The following is a 22120-nucleotide window of genomic DNA, read 5'->3' as shown; positions in this document are numbered from 1 at the left end:
GAAGAACGACTGACATTGTTTAGAATCTGATCTCAGGTCAGAATGGGTTCATCAGACCAGTGTGTTGTCCAGTGGAAACCTCGTATGAATCTGATCTCAGGTCAGAATGGGTTATCAGCACCACATTTACAGTACAACATAAATGATACACAACCAACAGACAAACTAATTTAACATTTGGCCCAAACCGGCCCACCAGAGGCTGGGCTCACCGGGCATATGCCTGGTACGTCCTGTGGCCAAGTCCACCCCTGCTTCTGCCAGCACGAGGTTCATATTCAGGACATAATTGGAGAGTTTCACATTGATTTTAGACTGTGCAGGCTCTGCGTGCACGGCCTCAAATACACTTAATTCTTCCTCATTACCTCCCATATACGTAGCCTGCTTTTCATTTGCACTGTCAGGGAGGCAAACAATGCTGTAATGCTGTACCGTTTCTAACAATTTACCTGCTCGTCCATACAGCCACAGTTTAGTCTCTGACTGCATTCTATTTGCACAGGGTAATTAAAGCACCATGGTGTATTTGTTTACATGGCTGCCATGTTGAGACACAAAATCAATCAGCGCAGATCGATATGAGCAGGTGGTCTGAGCATTTGATTAGACAGAGGTCTGTTATTGTATATTGAGTCCATCTGTCATTGAAAAAAAGTATTTGAAAATAGAGATGTGAGCTTGTAGATCGGCTATTTTCAAAAGGACATACAGTAATGTACTGCATATAGGGGCTGAATACCAATTCAGCCTGTACGTTTTGTAATAAAAGGCCTAATCAAAATCTACGAAGTAACAAAGTAACTACAGTTTTCAAATAATTGTGGTGGTGTAAAAGTACTTAATATTAGCCTCTGAGATAGTAGTGGAGTAGAAGTAAAAGTAATGAAAATGGGAAATACTTCTGTAAAGTAATAAGCACCTCAAAATTGTACCCAAGAGTACCAGTACTTGAATAAATGCACTTTGTTACTTTCCATCACTGTGACAATACAGTCAGTGCTGCTGCGCTCATGAATACAGCGTTAGGCAAAGCCGACATGTCCAACATCGCCTCGACATCCTTCGCACGCCAGGCGAGGGACACTGCAATCTTCTCCAAACATTTCACGACAATCGCGGGTCAAAGCTACGGGACGAACAATCATTATCCCATTCTGAACGGGAACCCGTTTTGGTGTCGGCATCATGTTATGCTTTAGCTATTGAAAAACAGCAGATCTACAAGCTCATAGCGCGCCACCGAGTGGCGCGCTACGAGCTTGTAGGTCTGCTATTTTTGAAGAAATCGAAGAACGACTGACATTTTTAGAATCTGATCTCAGGTCAGAATGGATTAATCAGACCCAGTGTGCGTCCAGCGGAAACCTCGTATGAATCTGATCTCAGGTCAGAATGGGTTATTCATTGTATAGGCTCGTCCTGGGGCTTTTTAGGCACTGGCGTTGGTTGTCATTTGGACTTGTTCCAAAAATTAAATAAATAAAGAAGCCGGAGCAGAGCAGTATGTGCAAGCGTCTGAGGGCCGCCAGAACGGCATTCCCGCTGTGTTTTGAATTGACATCGGCATGGCGCCACATATTATGGGGACGGCACGCTGATGCCAATTCCCCAGCACAGCGTTTGAGGAAAAGAGACGACCATTTGCGTGGTGTGCCTGTGGAACTATTAACCCATTCTGACCTGAGATCAGATTCATACGAGGTTTCCACCTGGACACACACTGGTCTGATGAACCCATTCTGACCTGAGATCAGATTCTAAAAATGTCAGTCGTTCTTCGATTTTTCAAAAATAGCAGACCTACAAGCTCGTAGCGCGCCACTCGGTGGCGCGCTATGAGCTTGTAGATCTGCTATTTTTCAATAGCTAAAGCATGACATGATGCTAACACCAAAATGGGTTCCCGTTCAGAATGGGTTAACCCAAATGTCTTATCAATCCTAACAGTTTTCTATATTATTTTTGCTGTATCTTTTTGCTATATAAGTGGTTCTCAAAAATGTTCCAAGTCAAGGACGCCACCAAAATTCTATGTATTTAAAGTGTAAATACAATTCAAACTATTTTGTTCCAGGGACGCCCCTGATGTAAGTAAAAAAAAGAGATTTGCACACATTTTCATGATTTTTCAATAATAGCAGATCTTCAAGCTCATAGTGCTGCACAAAGTGACAAGCTATGAGCTTGTACTATCTGCAATTTTTGAATAGCCAACCAATGTGCGCTTAATAGCTACAATCTAAAATGACAAAGATTCTGTCCCGGTTTCAGCGAGTTAAGCCCGGTTTATGCTTGCTAATATGACGTGTTGTCAACTTGTAGATCGGCTACTTTTAGCGCACTATAGAGCATCGCAGTCCCGCCCCCTTTCATGACGACGCCAGGCCCAGGAAATAATTCCCAATGCATTTTTCCCATAGACATTTCAAAAAGTATTTATTTAAAGACCTTTTACAAAGCCAACTTGTCGTGACAAATCGTGACAATAAACACAATATTTTGTGCCGCCGTTTCTGCCGTTTTCTTCTTCGTTCTAATTATTTGTTCGGCCCGAAAAATTTAGTTGGCTTTTATCTGTACGACGCTCAAAAGGTCTTTAAATAAATACTTTTTGAAATGTCTATGAGGAAAATGAACGGGGAATCATTTCCTGGGCCTGGTAGGGGGCGGGACTGTGACGCTCTATAGTGCTCACTCACTGACTGGTGATGAGATACAATGGGTGTGGTTCCACTTTCAGCCAGCAGGTGGCCTTATTGTCTAGCAGAGACTGCAGCATGGCACCGCAAGAGAGAGGCGCACACACACACACACACACACACACACACACACACACACACACACACACACACACACACACACACACACACACACACACACACACACACACACACACACACACACACACACGCGTGATACTGTCAGTCTTGCCCTGTCTTTATTTCTAAAGACTTCCTTTTTCATATTCGGATAGTTCTGTAATGTACTTCTAATTATACTCCTTCCATTTCTTGATTCTTTTTATATTGTACTTCTAATTCACTTCATGTCAGCTGGGCAAATATTGAATTTCTACTCCACTACAATTACACGACAGCTTTAGCTACTTTGCATATTTAAATAAAGCTTCCCAGCGGCAGATAAAACTATTAAAATGACTATGAAGTTGATGAACACATCAACCAGTTAATCCCTATAGTTGAACAGAATCCCTCAGGGCTGTATCGTAGGGCCTTTCCTGTGGTCTCTCTTCACTAAATATCCAAAAACAACAATGTAGTACAAGCCACTGGTACACGCCTGTAGATGTTTTTTAAGGGATAATATTTTAATAGGGATAGGAGGACACGGAAGGCTGCAGGGGACATGAAAGGCTTGTATTGTTTGACCAGATTTTAAAGTATAGTTAGATTTTCTTTAACTTTCTGTAACTCTCACAGCAGCGACTGTGAGAGTTTAGATGATCCACACTGTGTGTGCATGATTTGTGTAATGTTGTGTCTCTGTTATGTATTTTGTTTTGTCATTAATGTTTTGTGTGTGTGGCTGCAGCAGGGGTGAAAGCCCAAAGACAAATGTTCCTTGACCTTGGGCTGGTGAGGTGTTGTTCACATACCTGTGATGTGGGGTTGGTGGGGTGTAGTTCATACCTGTGATGTGGGGTTGGTGGGGTGTAGTTCATACCTGTGATGTGGGGTTGGTGGGGTGTAGTTCATACCTGTGATGTGGGGTTGGTGGGGTGTAGTTCATACCTGTGATGTGGGGCTGGTGGGGTGTAGTTCATACCTGTGATGTGGGGTTGGTGGGGTGTAGTTCATACCTGTGATGTGGGGCTGGTGGGGTGTAGTTCATACCTGTGATGTGGGGTTGGTGGGGTGTAGTTCATACCTGTGACGTGGGGTTGGTGGGGTGTAGTTCATACCTGTGATGTGGGGTTGGTGGGGCATGAAGAACTGGTAGAAGGTGGGCTCCGACAGGCCCTTGACGTTGCGCGCCGTGATCTCCACCTCGTAGCGCGTGTTCCACCGCAGCGGCTGCAGCATGGCGAAGTCGTCGGCGCCCGGAACCAGCTTGGTCATCCACTGTTCCTCCTTGTCCTGAGAGAGAGAGAGAGAGAGAGAGAGAGAGAGAGAGAGAGAGAGAGAGAGAGGGGGAGAGAGAGAGAGAGAGAGAGAGAGATAATCAGAAACCCTCCTGTTAGGTGCTTTTGAAAGCACACACACACAGTGGAAGTAAAAGCATTTAAAATTAGACCTGTCTGAAGTGAGTGGTACTGTACTGTACTGTACTGTACTGTACTGTACTGTACTGTACTGTACTGTACTGTACTGTACTGTACTGTACTGTACTGTACTGTACTGTACTGTACTGTACTGTACAAGCCCTCCTCCCTGGCCTGTGTGTGTCTGCGTGTTAGGCTGTGCCTAACAGTGACACTTGGTGGTGAATAAACGCTATATTCGTGCTCGGACACATTTCCGTGCCCGGACACAGGGACCCACACACACATAGCTGTCTATAGGAGTGGTTGCACCACTCAAAAAATACCAAAAGATGTTACTTAAGTAGCCTATACATTACTTAACCCGGCATAGACCTGAGGCTCAGCAGATGGCTCTCTGATTATCACCGGTCCGGGGTGCGATGGAGATGAATATTCTGTGACTACCACAGAGGTAAGCAAAATACGAAGCAAGCCTGGCACTGGGTGGTAATGTAGGTAGGCTATTTAATTTGGCAGTGAATGAGTTTTAATGGAGTAGTTAACTAGAGTACTTTACACCAATGCCCGCGGGATACGTGAGTGCATTTCAGTATGAATGCCGTCGCATGTATGTGTGTGTGTGTGTGTGTGTGTGTGCATGCGCCCAGACACCACCCCTGTGTCCTGCACATGTATGCAGGGTAAGTGTTGTGTACCGTCTGTTCATAGCATGTGCTTTAATTTGCCTTTGACGCGTGTGCCATCATATGATGTGTCCATAACCGCCTTTCATGTCAGGATACGAGACACACAAGGTTCAAGGTTAGCTTTATTACACAGATTATTGGGTTATGGACGATTGGTCTGACCGTCCTCTCCTGTATGGCCTTCAAAGAGCCTTGCTGGGGAGTTATGTCCCTAACCCGTCCCGCTGTTGAGCTGGACAGCACGTTTTTATTTAGATTTACATTTAGTTGTAGTCTTTTGAATAAAACTCCATTTAGTCATGTTTTTTGTCATCTGAAATGTTTTACTTTGAGTCTAGTTCCAAATCAAAATTTTCAGTGTTTCCTCTGATCTCAGAGTCCCGCTGCGGTCCCGTGGTCAAAATCATCTCACACATATGCACTCATACTCTTATGTTCTGTTTATTCATTTTTAGTTTTTTTACAAATAGAAGTAAATACAGAAATAAAAACAGATGCGCTCATATGTTTTAACAGAGCCAGTAAAGTGTTAAATAAATGGCTGAATGATTAAGCATCTACACTTCCTACAGTATCTTATATCTTACCAATGTCATATGACACATCGTTGATGTAAGCTTTACACAATGTATTATTTATTAGTTTTATAGCTATGCATTTTAGGAGTGAATACATATTTAAGTTTAGATGCCTGTCAGCTGGTCAGACAATACTGGCCCCGCTTATCTACGACGGTAGAAAATGTGTGTAGACAAAGCCTACGACAGCTACCGACCAGACGTCAGTTTTGGCGTATATAGGGAACGTCAGAGTCCAAAGTCACGCTGGAATGATGAATGCCGAAAAATTGCGGTGACGGCGGCCATTTATTTATTTGATGTAAATCACGTTGATGTTTATAAATGAGGCCCTCAGAGTTATTATGGCGGTCCTTCATAAATGCCCACTCTCACATTTAGGCTGCCCGACAATGCATTCCAAATATTAAAAACGGCTAAAGTGGCGCTGGTGCGATATTATATACTCACCGTCTTGTATTTGACTATGTACTCAATGATGGGCATCCCTCCGTCGTCCTGTTTCACCAGACCCAGGCGGTAGGCCTTGCCCATCCCTCTCTGCCCGTGGACAGCCGGGGGGCTCGGTTCTCCTGGGGAAGGAAGGAGGCCACGGTTAGGACAGTGTGGATTGCCTTAACCCATTCTGACCTGAGATCAGATTCTAAAAAATGTCTTCTACATCCTGACAGTTTTCTGAAAAAGCTATGTTTCTATGTCAAGTGGTTCTTTGATTTTTCAAATATAGCAGACCTACAGGCTCTGTGCGCGCTATGAGCTTGTAGATCTGCTATTTTTCAATAGCTAAAGCATAACATAATAGCTAACACCAAAAGGGGTTCCCGCCCCAAAATGGGTTAATTGTGCTTTGACTGTATTTTAGACTTTTCATTCAAGGCAGGTTTCTCTGTTGTCCAACACCAAGGAGAGTGCAGGTGTACATATTGGAAATCCTTTATTTCAAATGAATTGCATTTTTATAATGAATTGCATTTTTATAGCGCTTTTCCAAGTGCTCAAAGCGCTTTACAATGGTTCATTCATTCATACATTGGGAGGTGAAGCGGCGAACAGTCGACGCCAGCGTCCTCACTTCAAAGTAACAGAGTATTATTTCCTATATTGCAGTATTGATACTTTTAACACATGTGAGTACCACTTATACTGGATGCATGCGAGGGTTCATGTGGTTAATTAACTTTTGATGTAAAGTTTGAGAATACAGAGTGCTGGCATTCTTGATACAATAACAATATTATGGTAATATAATTATGGTATGCCGATTTTCTTTTTGTTTATAGCATTTATGCGTTACAAAGCACTCCACATCAGAGAAACGAGTGAGGACAAACAAGTCCCTGTCAAATGTGGGCCGCGGTGCCAAATACTGCAATTATAATACCGCTGACAGCAGTATTTTATTTTTTATTTTTATGATTTAATTAAATTGCTGTTGTTCCAGCACCATGCTTAATTTCAGCCTGGGAAGAAAAGAGAAAAAAGTGTGGTATCACACAAGTGGTGTCAGTTCAGCTACTGCATGACAACGGTTCCAGGAAAACAAATTAAATATGAAAACCCTCTTTGCTACCAAACACATTTATATTGATAAGGCCACATTCAAATATATTTTTTAGGGTTTTCTTTGTTTGTTTATATGTTTGCCATTATAATGCTTATATTTGTATTAATCCCATTAACCCCGGAGGCCCTAATATAATGTATCTTTATCTGTATGCACACCAGTGTTGTTTTTGGCAGCACATTTCTATTTTAGTTTAGACATAGGAATTAAACTTAATGTAGTAGTCACCTGGAATGTTTTAGTGTTAGTCTAGTTTTAGTCGACTACATGTCATAAGATTTTAGTCGACTAAATATGCAGTTCATTTAGTCGACTAAAATGTATTTTGGCGGGCCTTGATGCTGTCGTAATGGCTTATTGTACACTTGCAGGCGCTTTACCAACCCTTACCATCTTACATCATCGCGATATAACATGACATCATATGCCGATTTGCTCAGTGACAGACAAAACAAACATTAAACTGTTCATTGTTAATTGCGAACGCAGTGATTGCGAACGCAGTGAGCACTTACTATGAAACCTAGCAGATCATGTCTGTGTGTGTGTGTCTGTCTGTCCCGCTTTTGTGCCCATATATGGAGCTGAGTGATTTGTTTGTGATTGATGCAAGTGTCTGTCCCGCTGTTACGTCACCATGACTCAGCCATAACCATATAAGGAGTCCCCAAAGCAGCTATACGTCCAAAACCCAAATATGTACGAGCTGCGTTCACTTCCCGCGTTTGCGCGTCTTACTTGTTACATTTAATGTTTGTGTTGGTGACAAAACAAACATTAATCTCTGTCCATTGTCAATAGCGTTTTTAATGTTTGTCTAGACAAGACAAACATTAAACCTGCATATAGGAGTAGTCTACTATGGTATCAAAATGTACTTAAAGTACCAAGAGTGTAAAGTACTCATTCTGCAGAATGTCCCATTTCACAAGTTCAGAATGTATACAAATCTTTCGAAAATAGTAGATCTACTACAAGCTCACAATGTGTCACATTGGGGGTTGGTCTTACGGATGGGTAGCTTCTGGAAGGCCTCTGATCAGGGTGTGCGTGCGTGAGTGAGTGAGTGAGTGAGTGAGTGAGTGAGTGAGTGAGTGCGTGAGTGAGTGAGTGAGTGAGTGAGTGAGTGCGTGAGTGTGTGAGTGCGTGTGTGCGTTTTGGGGTCTTACGGATGGGTAGCGTCTGGAAGGCCTCCGTGTGGCTGAACTCTCCTCGTCCCTTCCCGTTGACGGCGGCCACCCGGACCTCGTACGTGACGTTTGGCTCCAGACCCGTGAGCACCACCGTCGCTGCATGGTGACAGGAAACAGGAAACAGGACGTTTCAAGCAAGACTCGCCATCTCTGGTTTATACCTCCCGTATCGCTGGGAAGTGGGAAGACCCGATATTGGACCTGATCGTCTTATTTATTCGTGCCGTTGACGGAGGAATACAGCAGAAGGGGAGATTGCCCTGTTGCTGTGTGCCAACAAAATTAAATAATAATAATGTTTTTAACAGAATCCAATTTTGATTATTTCCTCAGCACCAATCCACTGTCAACCAATAATATCCTGACATTCACCCATCACACAATCTTCTATAGAAGATTCATTATCTGAACACTAGAGGGCGATGCCGTATGCTGTTTGCAGGGTCCAACTTTCAAATTATCTAATTCATCAACAACAAAAAAATTTTAATCCCTAGGACCCTGTAGGTTGTGGTTCTGAAGTGACCTCCAGCCAGGTGGGTCATGGTGGCTCGCACCCAAAGCGGTGTCTGGTAGCACTCAAAGCGTGTTGCGTAGCGAGCCTTCAAACAGCCTGTGCAAAGCATATTGCCCCAGGTAGATTGTCACTCAATTGTGGGCATGTCTCAGCGGACCAGCAGTATAGTGGAGGCTATAACCAACCAGGGCGCAGCGTGGGTGTAAAGCTCACTTGGGCGTCAAGGTGCGGCAAAAAGCCACTGGTGGCATTTCCATTCATCCACAGCTGGTGGATGGAAATTAAGCTCCACCAATGCGGCCAGATTCCCCGGAAAAGCTTGCAAATGGAAGCCGCGCACAAGCTTCTTTTTACATCCACCAGCTGTCTAAAAACCAGGAAGAGACGCACGTCTGCCACGAGCGGCATTTGTCATCTTCGTGACACTGAAGTGTGCCTGCACTATTATGTGTGTGACTTATATATAGTGAGCTGCGCTGCTCTGGTTGGTTGTGGATCTAACCTACAATCTTTTTGTAACCGTCCCTTGGAAAAAGAGACACAGAGGGGAACCAGACAAATATCCTGCAGTGATATTAGTATGGCTACACGAGGCTGGTTCAATCCATGCCCCCGATTGCTGTTGAGCTCTCAGCTGTCTTCCTATCGTACATTTGTACTTCACTTGGAAATAGTTCACAATCAGGAAGTTAGATACCCATGAAAATCCATTTCAAACTCTACATAAGAGCAGCAGACAGGAGAGAGGAGCAGATAAGAGGAGACAAAATGACATCAAGATAACGCCTTCTTTTCTTATCATGAAGAGATAGAGAAGACGCCTGGAAATCAGACGGTCCCGGTCGGGTTCGTGTCCCCCAGCATCGGTGTTTGATTTTGACAGCAAATCTTGATTTGGTTTTAGTCTTTTGAATAATATTTATGTTTGAGTCAGTTTGAGTCATATTTTATGTCATTTGAAAAGTTTTAGTTGTAGTCTAGTTTTAGTCGACTAAATATCATAAGATTATTAGTTGACTATATATACAGAATTATTTTGTTGACTCTCTTGATGTATATTGGAATACAATTCACATTAATATAGCTTAAATAACTGTTCTAAGTTGTCTCTCAGCTGAGCAAACATGTCAGGACACAGAGGCGTTTAATCTTAGAATAGCCAGTGGCAACTAACTAGTGACCCACAAACAAATGGTTGTCCTTCCTGTAGCCTAGGCTGTTAACCACTACCATATAAGGGGACAATTTGTGACAGTGGGGGTTTGAGGACCCCCACTACTTTTACAGCTGTTGTCTTTGATGTCTCTGTCTTGAGTTGTATAAAGAGCTTAGTGAAATGTCTGTCTATGTGTTAGTTACCCACAAGCCGTGAGGCTGGTGGTTGGGTGCATCCCTGGAGGCCTATGCTCCAGGTCTCTGTTGTTATTCTACACTCTACAATAAAATGGACTCGGAAACTTTCATTCTGCGTGCATCGTCGTCAGTCACTCTCTTAAGTTGTTAGATAGGAATTATACTTCACAGTGGTGCGGAAACCCGTCGCTTTTTGGTACATTTTTTGCGCCAGGCGAATGAACCAGGGGCATTTTTCAGTCTAATAGTGTTTTCGGTCGGCAATTTTTGGAGGACGACGACGGCGGTGGTGCTGCGCGCTGATCGAACCTGCAGCGATTCAACATGATGGCGACGGCCTGCCCGGCGCGGTGGGGAGGTGCGACGATGGACGACGGCGGCTCTCAAGCGATCGGTGACCAGAGCGGTGCACGGCGGCTGGACGGCGGGGTGAGGGTGCGCAGCGTAGCATATACCCCGGCCCAAGGAGCTCATCGGTGGTCAACGATCAAAGGGAGGTGGTGGCGCTATTCATTCAACTCTTCTCGGCGTCGACGGCGTACGCCTCTGCTTGGTTCGACGGCAACGGCAACGCGGCTGATCTACAAACTCGCAACGCAGCACGCAACAAGTTTCTGCCTTGCAGAAGCCTACAGGCTCCTGCGATGACGCGCTGGATCACTTTCTGGTTGTTCAGTCATGATTGGACTGTCATGGCTGAAAGGGAGGAGATGATCATGAAAGTGAATTCAGATCAGAATTCAGAACGAAAGTTTTCGAACAATGGGCAACTCTCCATAACAGAGCGGCCTACGCGTCATTGCGGTGCATATTTGTACTGCATCACAACCTCGTTTGGCCTGTGCGCTGGCCGATGAATGAACACTCGAGAAGGTGGGACAGAGAAAGAAGAGAAACGTTACAGAAGCAATGATTTTGTTTTGAGTTATGTAAAGGTTAGGAGTGAAGTTGATTACAGTACAGAGGAGTTATCGAGGTGTAAAGGAGATTTTTCTGTGGTTTTTAAGCTAAAATGTAGTTCTTTACATGTTGTTTCCATGACGGTGAATCACATACAGAGATGTGGTCAGGTGCGCATGATGGTCGGGGCCATGCCTGAGTTGACATGAAGTTAATGTTGTTAGTGTTTATTTTTTACGTTTTAGCCTAAGATTAGAGTAACACAGGGGGTCTTATGAGCACACCGATGATAATACTGTAATGTGATGAAGAACACTGGTAACGAGTTATGTGATTTGAATGTATGCCATTCTACTGTAATTGTTTGACTTCTTCGTGTCATATTTTTTGATGTTCTAGTCAGTCAGTGCAAAAGGGAGGACTGTAAATTGTGTTCCATATCCGTTTTATGAGGCATGTTTGCCTCAAAGGGAGGATGTGATGTATATTGGAATACAATTCACATTAATATAGCTTAAATAACTGTTCTAAGTTGTCTCTCAGCTGAGCAAACATGTCAGGACACAGAGGCGTTTATAGCATGCAATCTTAGAATAGCCAGTGGCCACTAACTAGTGACCCACAAACAAATGGTTGTTCCTGCCACTACCTTATAAGGGAATCGTTTGGGACAGTGGGGGAACCTGAGACTACCTTTCCTTTGACATCTGTTGTCTTTGATGTGCCTGTATAAAGAGCTTACTGTTAATGTCTATCTGTGTGTGTGTTAGGCCCAGACAAGCCGTGAGGCTGGCTGTGGCTGGGTGCATGCATGGAGCTTCATGCTCCATGGCTGTGAATGTTGTTATTCTACACTCTACAATAAAATGGACTTCGAAACTTTCATCTGCGTGCACCGTCGTCAGTCTTCTCTCTTGAAGTTGTTAGATAGGAATTATACTTCACTCTCTCTCTCTCTCTCTCTCTCTCTCTCTCTCTCTCTATATATATATATATATATAGGCGACCTTGATGGTGTCATAATGCCTGGTTTTACAGTTGGTTGCATGCTAAAAACAAGCTCACAACTTGTCGCAACGTTTGCGGTGAGTTGTGAGCTTGTAGATCTGCAATTGTCAGAGTGCTACCAAACATAAAATGACTTCTTATAGTTCTATTGGATCTCCTCTCCGGTAGTCCCTCCCTAACATGTTAAGTCTCCATTTTTTATTTTGTTATATATTTAGTCAGACAGACATTCTTCGTTGAGGAAATGAACACTGCACGGGCGCTGCAGTAATAGCAGTGTACACACTGCCCCTAATGGTTAGAATAGGCATCAAGGATGCCATTTGGTGAGACCAAATGGCATCTCAACAAACTCAACAACTCAACAGAACAACAGAAATATGCCTTCATAGCTCAGCGTTTATGTGCCCACACTCCTGTCCTCATTGTCATTCTCATAAACCGTAAAACTCTGACTTAGGCCATTTTTGTTAACTCATGCATCGCCAGCGCCATCTAGAGTCCTATTCTATTACGTCATAGAAGACGCCTGCCTCTCGGACAGACGAAAACAGTAATGGCGGAGGTGGCTCAGACTATCAACTACATAAGAAGCATTCATATGTTAGACGTGCGGTCACGGGGAGTTGCTATTAAGCCACTAAAACAGTTGCTTTATTCATCCAGCGCGATTTGAAATGGAATACTCCACCTTTGTGTTTTTCAATGCATTGTGGCTGCAGGGAAGGCCAGTCGAACACGGAGCTGCCGATCGACCGAGAGTTTAATATGCGGTAAAAGCCAACATTATAGGTTTATCAATAAATAGAACGCTAAATAACACGTTAAAAACGTATTTGGTGAAAGACCTTTTGACCCGGATCCACTGATAGCAATTATGGGAGTCACAGGGCCCGGGGTCAAACTGTCTACTTTCCAATATAACATGGTAAAATATGTGACTCTACTGGCTCGCAGACTGATACTGTTGAATTGGAAACAAGCACAGGTTCCAACTCACACTTCACTGATGAAAGATGTTATGCATTACTTACAATTGGAAAAGATTAAGTTTGAATTGAGAGGGAGTGAAGATAGGTTCTACCAGACATGGCAACCCTTTATTGAATATTTTAATAGGTGCACGCTAACCCCTCCTACACAATAGATAGCACAATAGAAAATTGGAAAGAAAGAAAAGGAACTGAAAGAAAAGGAACTGAGTGTTTTTTTTTTCTTTATTTAATTTCTTATTATTTAAAAAAAGAATGTCTAACTTACTTAATTCACAACGTGAATGTTGGAAGTTTGAGAGCAAGAGTGTCTGTCCTGTTGTCTGTTTTGTTTGTCTGTTTTTTGTTTTTTCATGTTTATCACACTTATGTCTTTTTTATTATACTGTATGTGGAACATTTACATTGCCTGTTATTTTTTTATTTTTTATTTAACTGAATTACTTATTATTGTCTAAATCTGAAATTGTCGTACAAAAATGCCTAATAAAAACAGTATTAAAAAAATAAAAATAAAAATAAAAAAAACGTATTTGGCGAGGAGGGAGAGCTCCTAGACCAGCGCTCCTGGACTGGTATACTAGAACGCTAGTACGAGCCCTGGGCACTGTCTACACTTGCACAATAAGGACAATTGTTTAAGGAACGTTTCGGTCAATAGTCCATTTTCAGGCAACTCAATGGGTACTTAGAAAAGCTTTATACATCGGAGATATTATTATTATTATTATTATTAATAAACATTCCAGTTTGAAAAATGCTTCTCAAACGTGAAATGCCACACATTTTGTCAACAAAAAAAGACAAAAGGCTACAGTAATTACATTTTGAATTTAGAGTCAGCAAATGAATTAGAGTGAATGTCAACTGTTTTGTCTGTCTGCCTAAATTAAACGAGGTAATGGCAAAGAGGTGGCTTTCCATTTGGTAGCTCTAAGCTTTGTGTACAAATTGAACAATTTCCACTAGGCAGAGTTGTTTTCTTGTCTGGGATATAATTATGGGAGGCATTTTTAGTACGTTTTTGAGTGCACCTCTCTCATTCATCTAGTTTACTCTGCAAATTAATACTTCTATTCAGGGTGGCCCTGTGGCGTCAGTGAATTAAATCATAACCTGTGTTCTGCTTATTTGTGTCAGTTTGGTTTCATTGTAGCATCATGGCATCATGATTATTTTGGAACGTGCCTGTAGTTCCAAAAGAAGAGACATATAGGTGAAATTGAGTTCCCTCTACAACAGGGTTGTGTAGAGACTGTAGGGACTGTTACATAATTCCAATATTGGGAGACATCTCACTCAGACCATGGACACTAACCCGAAGATGCATGAACTCCACTTTTCTCAATGTTTCAGCCAAGTGGTTACCATTATCATATAATAAATGTGATATCATGGATATCCCGATGGAGGTGCCTATATAAAGTGACTGAATAACCACTAATAAAGCATGCAGATAAAAGTGCATGCAGGGGTTATTCGGGCATGCTATTCATCTGGGAGGATTTACTCCAACCAGAACAAACATTTTTGAGAGTGTGCATGCTCTCCAAATGTTGACCCCTTGCCTCGCATGTGTCATATTTTGATAACAACATCAAACAAAAGGCTGTGTTGTCTTGGCAACCTCTTTTTAACCCATTCTGAACGGGAACCCATTTTGGTGTTGGCATCATGTTATGCTTTAGCTATTGAAAAATAGCAGATCTACAAGCTCATAGCGCGCCACCGAGTGGCGCGCTACGAGCTTGTAGGTCTGCTATTTTTTGAAAAATCAAAGAACGACTGACATTTTTTTGGATCTGATCTCAGGTCAGAATGGGTTAATCAGACCAGTGTGTGTCCAGTGGAAACCTCGTATGAATCTGATCTCAGGTCAGAATGGGTTAATCCAGCAAAGAACCGCTGCCATGGGGATATAGCAGATACTGTATACTGTAAAAGCTTCACAGCTTGCAGATCTGCTACTTTTGAAAACAATCGTGGGAATTTCTGTGCAAATCTTTGAATATAATAGCTTCTATAAATAAACGCAAATCTTTTCTTGGGTGGCGGGGGGGGGGGGGGGTGTCTCTGGAACAAAGTATTAGCAACCAAAGCTGCTTTACAAGCTTAATGGGTTAAAATCCTTCTCTTTTTTTCTCGCTTTCCTCAATTCCACGGATTTTATTTTTTTTAGTTTTTTTTTTACACTTTCCGCCTTGGCTCTATCCCATCCCGCTGCTTAGCATTCATTCCGCCGCGTCGCTCATTGCTTCTCACGGTCTCCAGAATGATGGATATCGGTGATAAGACCAGATGGTTTGGTTTGTCGGTTTTTTCCCGGCCTTCCGTCTTCCCGACTTCCACTCCTTCAGAGGAATCCTTCACAGCCGCACACGTGCGCTTGCTGCGTGCACCGCCGTCTCCGCCCTACGTGCACTGAGGAGGCCCCCAGAAATCAATTTGCCATCACGAGGAGGAGGAGGAGGACGGGCGTGCTCGTTCAGCTTCCAATGTATTCTAGGGACGATCTCTCATCAGGCGGTAAGAGTAGTGATGTTATAACACAGCACAAGCTGTGCGAGCGTGTGTGTGTGTGTGTGTGTGTGTGTGTGTGTGTGTGTGTGTGTGTGTGTGTGTGTGCGCGCGTGCGTGCATGTGTGCATGCGTGCGTGCGTACGTGTGTGCGAGAGAGCGAGAGAGTGAGAGAGAGAGAGGGGGGTGCGGCAGGGTGGAAAAAGTACTCACAGGTTTTACTTAAGTAAAAATATCAATACTGCCATGCAGAAATACTCTGTATGGCAAGTAATAGTCCGGAATTAAAAATTTGTTAAAAGTGTAGAAGTAGGCTATCTGCATCAAAATATCAACAGTACCAAAAGTAAAAGTACTCATTGCACAGAATGTCCCATTCCACCAGTTCAAAATGTATAAAATAATATATTTAAAATAGCCGATCTACAGGCTTATTGTGAGCTTGTATATCTGCTATTTTCAAATAGCCAAAATATATATAGTGGTTAGTGTGTTTTGTATTAATACTAATCAGCATAGACAAAATAACTAGTAAATAATTGTAGGCTAGTGGGGTAGTGAAAGTACAATACGGTATTTGCCTCTGAGATGTAGTGGAGTATAAGTAAAAGTATAGGCTATTGGAAATAGGAAATATACTCAAGTAAAGTAATTGTACTTAAGTACAGTGCATCAGTAAATGTACCTTTACGCCACCGGCGGTGCGGCAGGGTGAAAAGGCTAGCGGAAAGAGAGAGAGAGAGAGAGAGAGAGAGAGAGAGAGAGGATGACACGAGAGATGAGAGCCATTAACCTCTCCTCTCACGCTCCACCGATACGAGAGAGGGGGCCGCGGCTTAGACGCGGGGAGGGCAGCAATAGGTCAGAACTTCATAACCTGACGTGGCTGAGCTTAACCTGGCGGTTGTGTTCCGTGCCAACAAACACCCCCGCCGACGTATTGACAGCACGATAAGCGAAGAGAGGGCGAGAGCCCGGCCGGCCGCCACCGGCGGAGACACGTCCAGTCGTCCACTTCACTCACCTGCGAAATGTCTCTCAGGGAGCTTGTAAAGAAGCTTTAGTTGCTTTTCTCACTGCTACTAATGTGTGATTCAACTGATAGCAGATTGTTATTGCGACCACAGGTCGCATTTACTCTGAAAACCTGCATTCCCCCCCGTCCGTCCGTTCGTCACCCCACGCCTCCATAAATGGTCACGCATCGTGACATCACATCTAGTCACCCACGCCTCCATATATGGTCATGCCACATCACCAGGGATCTCCATATATGGGCATATATGTAGTCGCGACGTAGGCGACATCGTCAGGGGCCTTCATATATGGTAATGTCACAATATGGCCATATCATTTCCCGTTGGTTTGTTGGTTCGTTCATCACCTAGAGCCAGCCAGCAACTCTACATCTGACCTCAAACCCTTAGACCTCCATGTATGGAGCTGACCTGTTGTGACATTCCATAAAATGTTGATCCTCCATATGGCCAGTACAGAATTCATTCCATATGTTGATCTGATCCCCCATGCCAAAGCGCCAGCGTTCGCCCAGCAGTTTGCCGTCACCCATGGGCGGATGCGTGCACGTGACTTCGCCCTTTAGGGCGAGGTCGCTTCTCGCCCTCAAGGCGTCCTATACTGGTAGCTTCACCCATGTTGATAAAGATGGCGTGCGTGCGTGCGTGCGTGCGTGCGTGCGTGTCACTCACTCTGAACGCCGTGTGACTGCACGTCCCTCCAGTCGTGGGCTCCTCCCCCCTCCCTGCACTGGACCAGGTAGTGACCGATGGGCACGCCGCCGTGCGAGTCTGGCTTCATGAAGGTGACGGTGGCCAGGCGCTGGGAGACGGCCGACAGACGCACGCCATACGGGTTGGACGGCACGTCTGGAAAACACAGGCGTTTCAACAGCTTATTAGCCCCCGTCCGGCAGAGGGAAAGATAATCCCTATCCACTTTCAACAGATTTAGGGGTGAAATTCATGGTAGTGGGTGTTGTGAAACCTTTGCCAGTCCATTATATCAAATTGAACTTTTGTTTAAGTGAAAAAAGTAGTAAAACGTAGCTTGAAGGTTGTGGTTAGGGGTTAGGGTTTTGGGCAGGCACTTAGGTGGTCTTTACACGAGAATGGTGTTCATAGAAAACGGCAAAATAAAGTATCATTTGCTGGTGTCCCTTTAGACGAGAACAGTGTTTTCAGGAGGTGAAAACGCAACAAAGTGAAACCACCTTACAGAGTGGAAATCTTTGAGAATGCCGTTTTATCCCTTCTCCATGTAAACAGGCAAAACGGTGAATCCGAAAAAGATATGTGCGAGAAATATAAGCGAGAAATATGTGCGGGAAATATGTGCGAGATATATGTGCGAGAAATATGTGCGAGAAATATAAGCGAGAAATATGTGCGAGAAATATTATTATTATTATTACTCTAGTACTGTACTATAACCTCTTTTGGTGTTAGTATTATGTAAAATAGCAGATCTACAAGCTCGTAGCGCGCCACTCGGAGGCGCGCTATGAGCTTGTAGGTCTGCTATTTTTGAAAAATCGAAGAACGACTGACAGAAACATAGCTTTTTCAGAGAACTGTCAGGATGTAAAAGACATTTTATAGAATCTGATCTCAGGTCAAAATGGGTTCAAGCTGAATCGTATGCAACTTATCTTTGTCAAATTTAGGGCCGATTCATACGCCGAACCGAATAAAAGTCAGTTCGGCTCTGTAGAGCCTACAATGTGACGTCATCTGACGAGCCGAAATCATTTCGGCACTACAGCGCCGAAACAGCGGTAAAATAGGAGTATATGAATCGGGCCCTAACACTGAATGGAAACCATGTAGGCCTACAGTTCATCCAAAGGTTTTCTGCCTGACTGGCGGCAAAATGTTGTGTTGCGTTGCATGCGCGACACGTGTGTGCGTCCAAGCTTCCTAAACATTACATATTATAGGTCAGCCTTTTTACTCGATACTAGCCTTGCTCAGCCGTGGCAATTCAATCTCCACTAAAATAAAATGGAAACCGTATATGCGCTGCCGTGTATTCAAGCCGTGTTATACGTACTGTAAATTAGAACGTACTTCAGTAAATAGTGTGGGGGGCCATAATGGTAAATCAGACCGTTCAGACGGTACTATTTGAGATTAGGCCCCGGCTGAAGGACTATAGGGGGACTTTATCACCGCGTGAATTGCAAAATGAGGCTATTAGAGATAGTGGAGAGCTCCAGGGTTAGAGGACAGCACTCAGTGGGGTTTACTGAAATGGGCTGGTATGCATGCAGTCACGGAGTCTGCAATGTTATTATCTAAAGTACAACTTTAGTTTTCTTTTTTCAACCAAGGTTCATGGTTTAGGTTGTTATTAGAGAAAGTTGAGTGTTCTTTTGTTTTAGCCTTTTTTTTTTTTGCTATTTTTATTACAGGGGGGGCGGGGGCATTCGAACATTTTTTACACAATTTTGCAGCAATTTATTATTTTTATTATTTACTATAGTCCTACTAGAACCCAGGAAATTACATCTGGCCACAAAAGATCACAGGATCTACTGAATGGGAAGGGTGTGACAAACTGACATGTTGAGCCATACAACATGCATCCCTATTATAGTACCCACCGTCTAGCATTCATTGTCAATGGAAGCCAGTGACATGACGATACAAAGATGCACCCGACGTTTGTAGCTGCTGCAAAAGCTACACATTTGCTACAAATTGAAGCTGAGCTGGGTTCAAGTTCCAGATACAAAGCTACAAAGCTACAGTAGCTGCAATGACACGTCAGCAACAGATATACAAAGCGAAAAAGTGACAAATATGCTGTGATCTTTGCATCTGCCTCGTGCATTCCAGTTAAAAAAAACGATGTTGCTCAGTGGTGCTCAAAACCAAGTCTAACCTCCAAAATAAAATGTATTTTGCTGCGGACGCCCATCTCAAATTATATAGTTCCAGGGACTCCCCAGAAGCAAAGATTTGAGTTAAAAAAATGTTCTTTAAACATTGACACAGATACTTCCGATACGAAAAACTGACATATTGAGCCTAAGACACGCAATATGGCATCCCCCTATACTCTTCAAATTCAGTACGATCCTGTGATCTTTTGTGGCCAGATGTAATTCCCTGGGGTCTTCCTGGGGTCTAGTAGGACTATTGTAAAGAAATCTCTTTCTCTCTAATAACAACCTAAAACATGAACCATGGTTGCAAAAAGTGCATTTTGAATTCCAGACTTTTACTTACGGAGTAGTTCTGCATTTCAGTATTGATTTGACTTTTTACTCATGTAAAAAGCAACAACATTTGAGTACTTTTTCAACCAGTGTAGTCGTCGAGTAATATTAGAATACTTGAGGTGACCACCCACCACTTTACCTGCTTGTGCCAGGATGAACTCCTGGTAGCGCATGCCAATGTTGTTTCGGGCGGTGCAGTTGTAGCGTCCAAAATCTCTGTCCGACATCGGCGTCACCTTAGAACAAAATAACAAGCCTAATGACCCGTCTGTTTGACGCATGTTCTGCGACACTGTGAGCTTGTACATCTGCTATTAACCCATTCTGAACGGGAACCCGTTTTGGTGTTAGCATCATGTTATGCTTTAGCTATTGAAAAATAGCAGATCTACAAGCTCATAGCGCGCCACCGAGTGGCGCGCTACGAGCTTGTAGGTCTGCTATTTTTGAAAAATCGAAGAGCGACTGACATTTTTAGAATCTGATCTCAGGTCAGATTAATTAATCAGACCAGTGTGTGTCCAGTGGAAACCTCGTATGAATCTGATCTCAGGTCAGAATGGGTTAACGGCACACAGCTGAATATAAATCAGGCCTTTCAGTGCCACCACGGCAGGTCAAAATACATTTTAGTCGACTACATCAACTGTAGATTTAGTCGACTAAAATCTCATGACATTTAGTCAACTAAAACTAGACAAAAAACATTTCAGATGACTAACGTATGACTACAAAACTAAATGTAGTTAATGTCAAAATCAACACCCATCCCTAGCATGACCGGTATCTCCTACCAGTGGTGTAAAGTAACTACATTTACTTGTAGTAAGTACATTTACTTAAGTACTGTACATTTATTAGGTATGTGTACTTGAACACCGATATCACTGACCTCCAGCAGGGACCTGCCCGCGGCGTTGTGCACGCGCATGTTGGCCGTGCCCTCGGCGGAGATGGTGAAGCGCTCCCTCCTCCACAGCATGGTGGCCGGCGGGTTGGACATGACCTCGCAGCTGACGTTCACCGGGTTCCCTTCCCACGAGTAATGGATGGTGTGGTTGCTCAGGAACTTGGGCATGTCTGGACACAGGCAGAGAGGCAGAGAGAGAGAGAGAGATAAAGCCTGATTGATATTCTGTCATAGACCCGTATGGTACTCAAATCATTGCCTATCTACAGTATGTATAATAGATACAGTCTTTTGCTCATGTTTCTGGAAACACTGGAGGCAATGTTTTTATGTTTTTGATTGACAAGGACTGCCTGGAGTGAAAGTAGCCTGTTACATAGGCTATCTCTGTGTGTATTTACTGTCATGTTTGTCCTTGTTGTTTGTATATGGACCCATTGTGTCTAAAATAAAGTTTTCAATCAATATGAGCTTGCGGCGTGGTGAGATTATTGACCTGCTACTTTTGGCATGCCACACTGTCGTATGATGGAGCATGAATTATTACCGTATATTTATTTGTGTGTGAACACAAGATCCTATTTGTATTATCAAAGAGTAGCCTAACATATGTGTGTCCCACTGATGAAATTCATGGTGGTAGCCAATAAATGCTCAAAGGTAGAGCTTTTTGAGATTATCAAAGAGAATAATAAAACTGTGATAAAATAAAGAAAAACAAGCAAATTCCTCTAAAAGAATAATGTCTCATTAATTCATCTCGTGTTTCTCACTTCTAATTGAAGATATGCTTCACACTGGGGCAAAATTCACCCATACTATTACTGTATCTCCAACCAGAATTAAATAAATAAGGATGGTCAACAACACAGAAGCTAATTTGGCTCCACAAGCAGGAAAAGGACGGGCGAGTAATGGATGAGGTGAGTGAAGGTAGTAGCGTGGGTTCTCTGTGGCCCGTTGGGCCGGCCCGGCTCAGACAGAGTGGCATTACTGTTGTTTAATGCAGCCGGCTCCCAGGATTCTATTAGAGAGATTGATGGCAAGCCCTCTGTCACAGACCAGGATGTGCAGTCTCTTCCCACGCAGCCCCTCACACAGTCAGCAGTGGCTTTAGTAGATTACTTCATTACCTCGGGAGGAAAACGTCTGGCGTGGCCCCAGCTTGTTCATTTCGCCGACTTTAAAACTATGACGAGAAATGTTTGTCGACTACCCTTTTTTCCACCCGCTTCGAATGTTGTCAACCGATTGCCATTACTCAGTACAAGGGATACACCTGTGGAATGCCCTACCAACTGAAATAAAACGACAAACTGATCTCACAATGTTTAATGATGAAGTCAAACTCTTCAGAGGTGCGAACACTAATGTGTTATAGGCACATTTTAAAACTGTTATTGTACTTGGATTATGTATTGGATGTATTAG

The 22120-nt window shown here is 43.3% G+C and overlaps 1 protein-coding gene across 1 annotated transcript in view; it reads right to left on the bottom strand.

Moving 5' to 3' along the window:
- Positions 1–22120, bottom strand: part of LOC308335086 (neural cell adhesion molecule 2-like) — an 83078-nt gene that overhangs the window by 12189 nt on the left and 48769 nt on the right. Inside the window, exons 9-14 of the mRNA XM_080792050.1 lie at positions 20672–20859; positions 19919–20015; positions 17246–17422; positions 8226–8345; positions 5943–6064; positions 3926–4100 (exon numbers count right to left, since the gene is read on the bottom strand). Of these exons, the coding sequence (XP_080648176.1) occupies positions 3926–4100; positions 5943–6064; positions 8226–8345; positions 17246–17422; positions 19919–20015; positions 20672–20859 (879 nt within the window). The remainder of the gene's footprint in view (positions 1–3925; positions 4101–5942; positions 6065–8225; positions 8346–17245; positions 17423–19918; positions 20016–20671; positions 20860–22120) is intronic.

Source organism: Protomyctophum bolini, assembly GCF_963924005.1.
Source record: "Protomyctophum bolini genome assembly, chromosome: 20".
Lineage (NCBI taxonomy): Eukaryota > Metazoa > Chordata > Actinopteri > Myctophiformes > Myctophidae > Protomyctophum > Protomyctophum bolini.
This window is presented reverse-complemented; position numbering and strand designations above follow the sequence as displayed.